This window comes from Acomys russatus, chromosome 17, assembly GCF_903995435.1.
Source record: "Acomys russatus chromosome 17, mAcoRus1.1, whole genome shotgun sequence".
NCBI classification, from domain to species: Eukaryota; Metazoa; Chordata; class Mammalia; order Rodentia; family Muridae; genus Acomys; species Acomys russatus.
This window is the reverse complement of record NC_067153.1, coordinates 43384494-43398271: the sequence shown is the minus strand read 5'-3', so window position 1 is coordinate 43398271 and position 13778 is coordinate 43384494. Positions and strand designations below refer to the sequence as shown.

The window sequence follows — 13778 nt, the reverse complement described above, 5'->3', positions numbered from 1 at the left end:
ACATTGGTTGTAATCTAAGAAGGTAGAATATTTGTCTTAGTGCTGGCTCCCTAGATGGACAAGAAAGCAGAATGTATTTAAATGTGATTAAGTGCTTTGTAGTTCTAGAGCTAAGTGTACTGGGAGGTCCTCACATTCAGTTTTTACCAGCATGTAAATTGTTTTCCAGGTACAATATTTGTATAATGGCAGCATAGGTTAGAAAAGAGGTGTCAGCTCGGTGGTGGTGGCACGTGCTTTTAATCCCAGCACTTGGGAGGCAGAGGCAGGCAGATTTCTGAGTTTGAGGGCAGCCTGTTCTACAGAGTTGCAGGACAGGCAAGGCTACACAGAGAAACTCTGTCTTGATGTCTCAAAAAACAAACAAACAAACAAACAAACAATCCCCCTGAAATACTAATTGGTCTGCTCTGTGCCTTTATACTCACTGTATTTCTTGCCAAAGGAATTGAGTGACATTTTCTGCAGCAACTTTTAGGAACAGATAGACAACCTACATTGCTTTGGATAATGGAGGTCAGTCTTGTTAGGGCTTTTCTAGTGCTCATCCTTGCCTACATAGTCCCCTCCTCCCTTCTGGCTGACTTGGGAATTAAATCTAGATTTTTTTTTCCCCAGACTAACTTGGTCTTCTGTAGACATTTTTCTTTTAAAAGGAACTTACACATTTTTCATACTTTCCTTGCAGGAAATCGATACTTTACCATGTGGAGACAAATCACTTGTGTTTGAGAGCTGCAGACCCAGGGACAGATCTGTCAGGAGCTCTGTAAACCAGCCGTCCCTGTCCCATCGCTCTCACCCGCCTTCACCTTCACACTCATTGTAGCTATGGCACTCAGGAGGCAAGTGAAGAACTTTGTGAAAAATTACTCAGAGGCTGAAATAAAAGTCAGGGAAGCAACTTCCAACGACCCCTGGGGTCCCTCCAGCTCCCTGATGTTAGCTATCAGTGACATGACCTTCAACTCAGCCTCCCTCTCCCAGATCATGCACATGCTGTGGCAGCGACTCAGTGACCATGGCAAGAACTGGCGCCACGTGTACAAGTCCCTAGCCCTGATGGACTACCTCATCAAGAACGGTTCTAGGAAAGTTATTCAGTACTGCAGAGAGGGCTTCTGTAGCCTGCAGATGCTCAAAGACTTTCAACACATAGACGAAGCTGGAAAAGACCAAGGTAACAGTTCGTAAAAAACAGACAGGGTACCTGTAAACAAAGGCTCGCTGGGCAGACCCTGTTTTAAACCCTGAACTGGGCTTGTTTGTTTGTTTGTTTTTGATTTTGAGGGTATCTTGTTGTGTAGCCTAGGCTCCCGCCCTGCCCTCCCACGTGCTGGGATGACAGGCACACACCATCACGCTGGGCTTGAAGAGTTGTCCTTAAGTGTCCCAGCCACCTTTCTTCTTAGGCAGCTGTGAGTCGCATCTTCAGCCTCTGTGCTGACTATGACACTTGGGAGAACAGTATGATTGCTTTCACACTTGGGGTCCTGATCCCGTGACACCTCATAGAAAAACAAAAACAGCAAATGAAAAGGGGGGAGCACAGAAGTTTGTATATTGATGTCACTATAATTCATAATTATAATTAGGTTGGAACTTAGTCACAAGCTAGAGAAGTGTTTCTGGGAGTTCTGGGATCTCTGAAGGCTATAGAGATGGGGGTACCTAACAGAAGTACAGAAGTTCATGACATAATTCTGGGCGTGGAGAGGAGGTGACCTAGCTTCCTGAATAGAGTGTTAAAGTGAATTGGTGCTAAATTATTTGCAGCGGTCAAGAGTCAGCATTCTCCTCCTTTGCGTTAGAAACACAAAGTTATAATTTGTGTTTAAAGTGATGGGGTTTAAGTCGTGAGGAGGGAAGAAAGTTTGCTATAGTTATACGCTGTGGTTACCGCATTTTAAAACTACAGTTTCTATGCACCCTTCTCCACCCACCCACAATCTCTCCAATTACTAACATCAGTGAGGACATTTGTTACAAATGGCAGCCAATGTTGATACTGCTAATGCTCATAGTTTGCATGCAGCACAGTTGGACATAATCCTGTGTCCACCACCCAGGGTAGCACAGGGCCTCTCACTTCCCTAAGCATGCCTTAGGACCCGCCCTCACCCTCTTGGCCCTGGAAACCACTTGTCTTCATAGACCTGCGTTTCCAGACGTCATGATGTTATAAAGCTTCCTTAGGCTGGCGTCTTTCACCGACACTGCACCCCAAGTCTCCTCCATACCTTTCCATAGCGTAAGAGCATGTTTCTTTTTGTCTTTCCTCTTCATAAAAAGTTTTGTTTGGATATAATTCACAATACCATACAAACTGCACACTTAGATATGAGCCTACATATATATTATTTATAAAATATAAGGCTGTTTATGTAAGGTACATATAATTATAAGGTTGTGTATTATAAGGTGTGACAGCTAGATCAAGACTTACCTTTTTGCGTTCATTTATATTAATATTTTTTTAGTCAGAATCTCATGTGGACTTGAGTTTATTAAGTAGCTGAGTTGAGTTGACCTTGAACTCCTGATCTTCCTACCCCCACCTTCCAAGTGCTGAGATTAGCGGTATGTGCTACCACCATGCCAGGCTCATACTTACGTTTGTAAGTGCAGTTTGGTGGCATTAATTACATTTACTCTGTTGTGAAGCCATCGCCACTCTTGTTTAAACATTTTTTTTAAAGCACGCTGTCAACATTAAGCAATAACTCTTCATTCCCAATCCACTAAGCCTCTACTTTCTATCTTGATTAATTTAAAAGTCCTCTCACATAAAGGTGGAATTCTCCTATATTTTTTTCCTTCCTGTCAGGCTTATTTCTCTCACCCTATGGTCCTTGAGGTTCATCCATGTCGTAGGATGTATCAGAACTCGATACTTTTGTGGTTGAATAACAGTTTATTTTCTGTGCTTTGCACATTTAAGCAAATCTATTAATCTGTTAGATTCATGGGCTGGTTCTACTTGTGAGCTCTTGTGAATAACGCTGCAGTGAACATCAGTGCGTGTCAGTTCAGGTCTCTGCTTTCAGTTCTTTGGGGTGTATAGAGAGACGGTGGAGTTCCTAGAATATGTGGGAATATCGGTGTTTGGCCTTTTGAGGATCTGCTGAGCCTTTCCAGGGGCACTGAACTGTCTTGCATTCCTATTAGCAGTGTAAGAGGCTTTCCTTCTTCCTGTGTCCTTGCTAGCACTTGTTATTTCATCCAACTTAAAATTATGGTTAGTCCCACTGGATATGAAGTTGGCTTTGCTGTGCTTTGACTTCCATTCCTCTGAGAATCTTGATTTCAAGCGTCACGTCCTTGATGGAGATGCACCTGCTGTCTTTTAGAAATGCCTTTTCAAGTCCTTTGCCTGTTTTCAAATGCATTCTCTTATTGTTGAGTTGTGAAAGTCCTTTAGTATTCTGTGTATGAGTCCCTTAGCAGAGAGGTGGCTTGGAAGTACCTTCTGCTCCTCTGTAGGTTGTCTCTGTGATCTCTTAATGTGTATATCCTCCTGTGCACAAAAGTTTATTGTTACTTTTAAAAAGAGTCTTACTGCGTATCCCTAGATGGCCTGGAGCTTTGCTATGTAGATCAGGCTGGTCTTGAACTCACAGAGATCCACTTGCCTCTGCCTCCCTGATGCTGAGATTAAAAGCGTGCACCACCTTGCCCAGCTAATTATGCCTCTATTTTCTCCTAAGAGTTTTGTTGTGTTGACTCTGTTGTCTTAGGGGTCCTATTGCTGCTGTGAAACAACATGACCAAGACGCAGCTTACCCTTCCACATCACTGTTCATCATTGAAGGAAGTCAGCACAGGAACTCAAACAGGGCAGGAACCTGGAGGGAGGAGTTGACGCAGAGGTCATGGAGGGGTGCTGCTTACTGGCTTGCTTCCCATGGCTTTATCAGCCTGCTTTCTTACAGAACCCAAGGCCACCAGCCCAGAGATGGCACCACTCACAGTGGGCTGGGCCCTTCCTCATCAATCATTAATTAAGAAAATGCTTTATAGCTGGATCTTCTGGAGGCATTGTTTTCAGTTGAAGTTCCCTCCTTTCAGGTAACTCTAGCTTGTGCTTGTGTCAAGTTACACAACACTAGCCAGCACACTCTCTGATTCAGATCTTGGATTCCTGTAGACTTAATATTTCTGTATGATATGAAATAGGGGGCCCACTCCAAGTTCTTTTTTTTTTTTTTGAGACAATGTTTCTCTTTGTAGCCTTGGCTGTCCTGGACTCTTGTAGACCAGGCTGGCCTCGAACTCACAGAGATCCACCTGCCTCTGCCTCCCAAGTGCTGGGATTAAAAGCATGCGCCACCATGCCTGGCCCACTTCAAGTTCTTTTGCATGTGGATACCCAGTTAGTTCTTACCACCTTTTGAAAACATGTTCTTCCCCCTTGAGTTATGCTGGCTCTTTGTGACGAGTCATTCTCTACTCTAATCTGTGTCCTCATAGGTCTGTGTCTTTTCATTTGCCAGCATATTGCCATATCTTTGTAGTAACACTTGAAATCAAGGAGTATGACTACTTCAACTCCAGTCTTCCTTTAAAAAATATTTTTTATTTGCATTGGTGTTTTGCCTACATGTATGTCTGTGAGAGGGTGCTGGAGCCTCTGGAACTGGAGTTACAGACACTTATGAGCTACAATGTGGATGCCGGGAATTGGACTTCTGGAAGAGCAGCCGGGGTGCTCTTAACCACTGAGCCATCTTTCCAGTCTTCTTTTTTAATAGCATTTTAAAATTCCAAATCTCTTGCATTTCCTTGTGGATTTAGTGTCAACTTACCAGTTTCTGTTCAGACAAATGAGCAATAAAAATTTGGCTGGTATTTCATTGGCTCTCCAGACAAATTTGGGGAACACTGCTATCTTATGAATTTTTTCCTTTTTAAACTTTTTTCTTTTTACTTTTTGAGATTATAATATAATTATATCATTTCTCTCTTCATTCCAAACTCTCCCACAGACTCCCACCTTGCTCTTTAAAATTTATGGCCTCTTTTTGTTTAATTGTTCTATACATCTATATATTATATATATGTATTTTTCTAAAGATATACGTATATGTATTATTAAATACACAAATAGAACTTGATCAGTGCATAAAATGTTACTTGTCTGTGTGTTTTCAGGCTCACCATTTGGTACTGGATAACCAGTTGGTGTGCTCTTCTCCTGCCTCCTGTAGTCCCTTACTTGCCTGTAGTTCTTTGTCCAGGGCTGAGGCCTCATGAGCTTTCTCCCTTCCAGGTCAGCACGTCTATTGGTATTGTCCATGCTCAGGTCTTGTTTAGGCAGCCATGTTGGTGAGACATCATGGTTGTAGCTTCTGATATTTCTAGGAAACATCATCTCTCAGCAAACTTCCTGTTCCTTTGGCTCTTACCATCTTTCTGACCCTTCTTCTGTTATGACCTCTGACCTTAGGTGCAGGAGTTGTGCTACAGATGTACAGTAGGACTGGTCTCCACAGCTCTGCATTTTGATTGGTTGTGGATTTCTGTAACGGTCTCCTTCTGCTACAAGGAGAAGTTTCCTTGATGGGGGGGTGAGAACTACACTTAGCTGTGGGTGTGAAGATAAATATTTCCAATGCAGTTAGGGATTACGTTGGTTTAGTAAAATGGAGGTTGTAGATTCTCCTCCGAGATCCAGGACTTCACTAGCCTTGGGCAGTTGTCTAGGTTTCCAGAACCAGGCACAATTTCCTTCTTGTTGAGTGGGCCGTAAGCCCAATTAGACAACTGTTGGTTACTGCCACAGTAGGCGGCCACTCCTGCACCCTGAGCATGACTGTTGCGTGCTGGTTGCTGATGTGGGTCGTGGGCATCATGACTGGGGAGCACGGTTGCTTGTTTCCCTCCTTTGGCAGCTGCATGGCTCCTTCTGGTTCCCGGAAAGCTGGTCCTCAAGGAGGAGGCTTTCAGGTTGGATTCAGCTCAGGTCCTCTGGGGCCTGCGTGTCTGAAGTCACGGTGTCTTCAGCAACAGGGACTTATCTTCCACCTCTGGGGGCAACCAAAGGCAACAGCAGTACCTTTGGGGAACCTCTTGGAGAACCCTGACCAACAGCTCAAAAGAGGGTTTCTCATGCCTGGTTGTTGTTGTTGTTGCTAGATAGTCTGTGGCTCTTGGCAAGGGGTATTGCCAGCCCAGATTAGAAGGTTTCATTTAAACTCGTCACACATATTTATACACTGACTTACATGTGTTATAGGAATATTTAGGTAGCTAAGAAAGAGTATGTGTGCTGGCACAAGCTATAGTTATCTGAGAGGAGGGAACCTTAGTTGAGAAAATACTTCCATAAGATCTGGCTGTAGGCCATGGTAGCTATATGCCTTTAGTCCCAGAGGCAGGTTTTCTTTAAGTTCAAGGCCAGCCTGATCTACATAGCAAATCCACACATAGCCAGGGCGGCCTAGACTGTCACTGGCAGCAGGCAGGCATGGTGGCTGGAGCAACAAGCTGAAAGCTCATTTCCCCAACCACAAGCAGGAAGCAGAAAGAGCCAGCTGGAAATGGTGTGACTCTTTAAAGACGCAGAACCTGCCTCCAGTGACACACTTCCTCCAACAAGGCCACGCCTCCTCAGCCTCCCCAAAGTGTGCCACCGGCTGGGGACCAAACATTGAAGTGACTGAGCCTGGAGTTGAGGGCATTTTTATTCAAGCCAGCACACCTGTAGGCTCCCGCATTTGGTGGTGGTCTTCAGGGAGGTCAGGAGGAAGTGTACTTAACGCCTTACCCTTTGTCTAGTTTCCTCTCTCTGTTTCCTGCTGTGGTGAGGATGAGAGCGCTCAGCTTCCTGCTCTGACCACTCTGCCTGCTTGCTGCCATGTTTCCCCATTATGGTGGACTCTCACGTGTTCCTTCTGTGTGTTGTCTTGGTCATGTATTTTTTCCAACCATATAAAAGTGTGACAGCAGACAGGCTTTCCTTGTCCTTGATTTTAGGAGGAAAGCTTTCAGGCATTAAATGTGATGCTAGCTCTGTGTTTTGTTTTTTCTTTTCTTCCTTTTTTTGTTTTGAGACAGGGTCTCCCTGTGTAACACAGGCTGGCCTGGAACTCGCCGTCCTCCTGCCGCAGCCGCCCAAATGCTAGCATTATACATTTGTGACACCATGTTGGTGAGCTGAGGGCTTAAAAAGAAACCAACATTTATCTATTTAATGTATATGACTGCTTTATACCTGCAGGCCAGAAGAGGGCACCAGATCTCATTAGAGATGGTTGTGAGCCATCATGTGGTTGCTGGGAATTGAACTCAGGACCTCTGGAAGAGCAGGTGGTGCTCTTAACCTCTCCCCAGCCCGAGCTGAGGGCTTTTTATATTTACTCAGGTTGAGTAAGTTTTATTATGTTCCTGATGAGTTAGGTGCATTTTAATGTCATTATTTATTTGTTTGTTTTTTCTCTGTGTTTGTTTTTTCTCTGTGTAGCCTTGGCTGTCCTAGAACTCATTCTGTAGACCAGGCTGACCTTGAACTTACAGAGATCCACCTGCCTCTGCCTCTTGAGTGCTGAGATTAAAGGCGTGTGCCACCATGCCCAGCTTCAATGTCATTATTACTATTACTGCTGGTGTGTGTGTATATGTGTGTGTGTATGTCTAGACATGTGCTGTGTGTCACAGCATACATGCGGAGGTCTGAGGATAGTTTTCAGGAGTCAGTTCTCTCCTACCATGTGGGTTCTGGGGATCAAACTAGGGCCGTGAGGCTTGGCGGCAGGCTCCTTTACCTTCTGATCCAACCCCCTGGCCCTTGAGTGTATTTTAAAACCAAGAAACCATGTTGAATTTTGTCAAATGCTTTTTATGCATCTCTTGAGGTGATTATGTGTTTTAAAAATCCTTTTATCCAGTGAATATGGTCTATGACCTTGATTTTCTGCATTCCTAGCATAAGTCAGATTTAATCATGGTGCTCAACTTACTTTTAAGTGTTTATTTTAGATTAGGTTTTTGGCTTAATGATGAAATTGGAGAACCCTTCATGACTTTTTATCCTGCTGTGCTTGATTCATTCAGAAAATTTTATACAAATCAACTTCTATGAAGATTACATTTTTATTTATTTAGTAGATAAGGTCTCACTATTTTACTATGTAGTCCAGGCTGGCGTCCTGCCTCACCTTCTTGAGTCACTCTATAAATTTATTTTTACAAGGTAAAATAATGTTAGTTAAAAATTTCAGGTCTTTCCCTGAAATTTCCAATGCAGCAATTTTATAACCGGACTAAGGACTTCCATGACTTTGTAAAGCAGAGGGGCTCGTCCCTGGTATAAAGAGCTCATGAGCTATTCTGAGGAAAGGACTTGAAAAGTAGAGAAATACAAATATTCAGACAGACCTGTTTATGCACATATAACTTTTGTGAACATTTAAATCTATCTTCATAATGGGTTTCATATTCTCCAACACTCGAGCTTAGGACCAAGTACAGAACAATGGGAGTTCTCCCAGTGGAAAAAAAATCCCAGGTCAGCGCTGACAAGTCCACAGAGGCATTGTGCATTTATCTGTTTACTTTGGAAGGGCACTAGTCAGTGGTAGATAGCACTGACACATGTCACATTCATTATTGGAGTATTTACTAATAAATGATAATAATTACAATGGCTTAATTAATGGGAACAAATGAAATAAATTACATTTATCTTTCACATACCTCCCTTTTGGTGTTTATTTCCCAGGAGCAGCTCATGGCATCATTCAGTTTGTATTGCCGTGTGCCTCTATGAGGATGGCGGGTGCTGAAAGCTGTTATTTATGGGATAGCTAGTCAAGAGAGTCTGGCTCCTGATCTGTCTCTGTGCTTTTATCTCATTAGCCTTCAATGTAGGTTGCTCCGTCAACAAGCACTGCACTGCTAATGCATTGCTTTGTGCCGTACTCAGAAAGTTCTTTTCCCTCTAGATCTAGAATGTTCGTTTCTTTCTGTTGTTGAATTCCTCTCTACTCTTCAAATCCCAGCCCAAAGACCTTTTCCTGGGTATGCCCATGAGAAATAGCTATGCTTTTTTTTTTTTTTTTTTTTTTTGAGACAGGGTATCTCTGTGTAGCTCTGGTTGTCCTGGACTCACTTTGTAGACCAGGCTGGCCTCAGACTCACAGAGATCTGCCTCCCAAGTGCTGGGATTACAGGTGTGCACCACCACACCCAGCTGGCTATGCTATTTTATTCGTATCAGTGTAGTGCCTTTTATGACATGTTATGTGTATACATGTGATATATATGTCTATATAATTTCCTTAACCCGATTCTGAGGACACATACCATGTGTGAGTCATCTTTTTTATCATCAGACCTTGGCACATAAAACAAAACAAAACAAAACAAAACAAAACAAAAACCCAGAGAGATGCGCCCCCCCCCCCCCAAAAGGTATATGACCATTGAAAAACTGCTGGATAAAGATGGCGTTGCTGGGTTAGAGAAGAAGAGAGGTATAGTGTAAAGTCACCGAGAAAGTGCCAGAATGCACTTCTGTGCAACTAATTTGCACTGGAAGCCTAGCCTACACACGGATCATGAAGAAACCAAATTCTGCTGGGAAAAAGTCTTCTGGCTTTCTTGGTTGGCACCCACAAAGTTTAATAAGCTGTGCTTTCACCCAATTAAAAACAATTTACCTTCTTTCCCTCTTTATTCCTCAACCCAAGTATTATTTAGCTCTGGATGTTGTAGCTATCTTTTTACTGGTGTCCACTTTAATTCTGTTGCGGTCTGAAAACAGATACTGAATGATTTTGTATTCTTCTAAATGTATTGACATGCGCCCCGACTTGGAATGTGGCCTGTCTCGGTGTGTGCTCCATGTGGGCGTGATGAGCACCAAGTAGCCTATAAACGTCTATCACATCAGCGCTGACTCTGTGGATTTTGAGGCTCTCATTTGATGTGTAGACACTGAAAACTCTTACATCTCCTTGGAGAACGCCACCTATATTGTCAAACAGTTCCCTTCTTGCCATGGACACATTTTCTTGGTCTGATTTCTAACGTGTCTGAGATTAATTCGGTTTTCTAAAGCTACTCTGGCTTTCTTTTGATTATTGTTAATATGGTGTGTATTTACTTTTTTTCTAATCATGGGGCATGAGTCTTCGAAAAGGCTGTTCATAGACAAAACAGTTTTTTGTCAGGGGAGGGCATCAGGTATCTTCTTCTATCAGCCTCTGCCTCATTCCTTTGAGCCAGGGTCTCTCTGAGCCTAGGACATATGCTTCTCAGCTGGTAGTCAGCAAGACACAGTAATCCTCGGGCCCTGTCCTTCACAGTGCTGGCATTATAAGCTTGGGAGAGAGCACATCAGCTTGTAATGTGGATGCTGGGACCTGAACTCAGGTCCTCGTGGTTGTTTGGCACTTGGTCTTTAGCCACTGATCCATCTTTCTATCTACTATACATAAGACATTTTCTTGAGGAACAGCCATATCAGACCTAGCTCATACACTTCCTTCACTACAAGGGGTGTGTCTCACTTTGATACTCAGAGTAGCCTTGAACTTTGTTGTCCTCCTGCCTTGGACTGCCCAGTATCTACTACTACAAGTGTATGCCACTATACCCAGCTTCTCCACTTTACTTTTAATCCCTAGTGCATTTTTGTATTTAAAGTGAGCTTCTTGCAGACAGTATTTAGTTGGATCTTATTTCTTGGAACTATTTCTGTCCTTTAACACTTAGCTCACTGGTAACTCAGAGTGATTCTGATAGTTGGATTAACAGCTGCCATATTTCTTACTGTTTCACTTTGTTGGCCTTGTTCTTTGTTCTACTTCCTTCCTTCTTTCTTCCCTTCCTTCTTTCCTTCCTTCCTTCTACTGGTACTTAAATACAAGACATCATGTACACCAGTCACCTGCCTCTGCGGTTTGATTGGTAGTTTTGTAGACCTCATTTTTCCTCTCTTCTGGTGAGTTGTATATCCTTTCCTCATTTTTTTTGTGTTCCTTAGTCTGTAGTGTGTGTTTATAGCCAGTCTGGCTCCATTGTTAAATGACATTATGCTATGGTTTGGCTAAGTATCTGAGAGGCGTGGTCTCCAGATGATGGAACTACTGGGGAGTAGGTGTGGATCTCTCAATAGGTAAAGCCTAGTGGGAAGTCTCTAGGCATTGATGGCATAACTTTAAGGAAGAGTATGGGACCCTAGTCCCTTCTTCTCTTTCATGTTCTAGCCATGGTGAATAGGTTTTTGTTTGTTTATTTTTTTAAATACCATATTCTGTCTTATTCCAGGCCCCAAAGCAACAGGACCAATCAGTCATCATGGCCTGAAGCTTCTAATAGAAAGACCCCAAATAAGCCTGTCCTCTGTATACATTGGTATCAATTGGTATCAGTTACAGCTAGGGCGAGCTGATGAGTGCATGCTACACAACCTCATGGTTAATGCTAAAATCTTTTTTAAAAAAGAACTCTTTCAGAATGTTCTTTATTGACAGGCGCCGGTCAAGTATAAGGCATGTTTACAGGCTGTGAAGTGAAGCACAGAAGTTCATTCTCTCAGCAGCTACTTTTCTCTGTAGCTGATATTGCAACTGCCCCTGTGTACTTTGTATGTACTGCTCTCAACTGTGAGAGCATGTAGACCATGTTTCAGAGACCACCATGGAGAGTGTCTCAGAATAAGGCGTGAACTACAGACAAAGTCACTGAGACACGACTCACATGGACACAGGTTGAAGGTGATCGCATTTCGAGTGCAACAGAAAACACCCTGGAAAACATTTTTTGTTGCTTCATGTTTGAGAGAAATGGAAGGTATCCAGAGTTCCTGTTTCTGTATTTGCCACTCCTACAGGTCACTAGTGACAGCCTCCTGTGTTGAGCTTCTTAAAGTAGTGTTCAAACTGTAAACATTCTTAGCCCTTCAGTTCTTTGCCTGGAACTGTAGCTCCTCTTCATAAATCTTCAAAGTGCTTATGATCCAGCTGATCCACATTTTGGAAATAAACTAAAAAACTTTTTGTTTGTCTGTTTGTTTTGAGATAAGGTTTTCTCTGTAGCCCTGGCTGCCCTAGAACTCACTCTATAGACCAGGCTGGCCTTGCACTCACAGAGATCTGCCTACCTCTGCCTCCCAAGTGCTGGGGCTAAAGTGTGTGCCACCACCACCAGCTTTATAAAGTACTTTTAAATTAGTATCAGCTAAGGTTTTTTTTTTTTTGTTTTGTTTTGTTTTGTTTTGTTTTGTTTTTTGTTTTTTTACCCTGTTCACTGTCTGCTCACAGCAGTCCCACACCTGGCATGATGATTACTGTGCTAGTCTCATGAATCAGTCAGCCAGTGCTCGGACATGTCCAGCTAGCTAGTGCTGCGCACAGGAGCACTGTGTACAACCAGCCACCATCTTTCTCCCTCCTGTATTCTCCCACCAAAAGAGAAATGTACCAGACAGTCTTGAGGTTTTGGTGTTCAGATTGTTCTGTTTGGCTTTTGTGTAAAGTAATGCATGCTATCTTGTATTGTGGCCTGAAAACAAACTAGCTTCATCACAAACTATTCAAAAGCTAGTGCCTTACAATAACAAAATAATTATAATTTCCTTCCCATACCATACATTATTACCATCATTTATTTTGAAACCACATAATCAAATACATCTCATCACTACAGTAAGATCTCACATGGCCCGACTTCCCCTGACCTCACACCATGTAGCCAAGAATGACTCTGGACTTCTGGTCCTCCTGCCCCCACCTCCCACGTGCTGGGATTACAGGTGTGGGGCACAAGGCTGGGTTTCCAAAGTGCTGAGGATCTTCATACCCAGGGCTCCCTATGTGCTAGGCAAACACTCTACCAAGTGAGCTACATCCCAGCCCCTCTGTGCTGAACAAACCACTGTGAGATTCACAGAGACCAAGGAGAAGAAAGATCTTTGTCTTACCTTTACTTACACCCACTCTGGTGCTTTGTTCTTTCACGAGGCTCTGTCTCTGGCCTTTGCTTTTACTTCTTATTACAGAATTTCTTTGACCATTCCTTGGAAGGCAGGAGTTCTGACATCAGATCCCTGAGCTGTGGCTGGAGAAACTGTTTCTCCTCATTTGAAGGGCAATTTCACAGGGCCCAAAATTCTGGCCTGGTGGATTTTCTTCTAATAATTTTAATATTTCTCTCCATTCTCTCCTTGCTTGCGTGGTTTCTGAGGAGATGGTGAATATGATTCTTGTCTTTGTTCCTTTATAGAAAAGGGTTTTTTCCTTCTAGCCTATTTCTTTACCTTTGATTTTCTGGGGGTTGGAGATGATATGCCTGGGGTCATTTTCTGAGCTTACCTGAACCGCAGTCTGACATTAATTTGAGAGAAATTCTCAGTGGCTATTGCCTCACATATTTGTTCTGTTAACTTCTTTCTCTCACTCTCTCTTAATTCCCACTGACAGCAGCACACGTTTACCTCATGGCTGTCCCGCCAGTGGCGCAGATATCCCATTCTGTTTACTCTTCATGCCTTTCTCTTTGGGTTTCTACTGAGATGTTCTCACACTTGAGGATCTTTCCTCAACCATGTGCTGTCTAAAGCCAGCCCACTAACGACGCCCTTCGGCATTTTCCATTTCTTTCTGGTTCTCTCGGCTTCTCCACTGTCTGCCTATCTGCTGTTCACACTGTGTTACCCATCAGTGCCCTCAGCATCTCAGTTGTCGCCGTTTCACGGTGATTCCAACATCCCCGCCAGCTTTGATTGTACTTTTCACACTTGCTCTGTCTCCCCAGACTGTGCTTGCTGCCTTTTA

General features: G+C 43.2%; 1 protein-coding gene across 1 annotated transcript in view; it reads left to right on the top strand.

Moving 5' to 3' along the window:
• Window positions 1-694: 694 nt before the first annotated feature.
• Enthd1 (ENTH domain containing 1) overlaps window positions 695-13778 on the top strand; it is a 108922-nt gene continuing 95838 nt past the window's right edge. Inside the window, 1 exon segment of the mRNA XM_051159401.1 lies at window positions 695-1180. Within this exon segment, the coding sequence (XP_051015358.1) occupies window positions 832-1180 (349 nt within the window). The 5' untranslated portion in view covers window positions 695-831.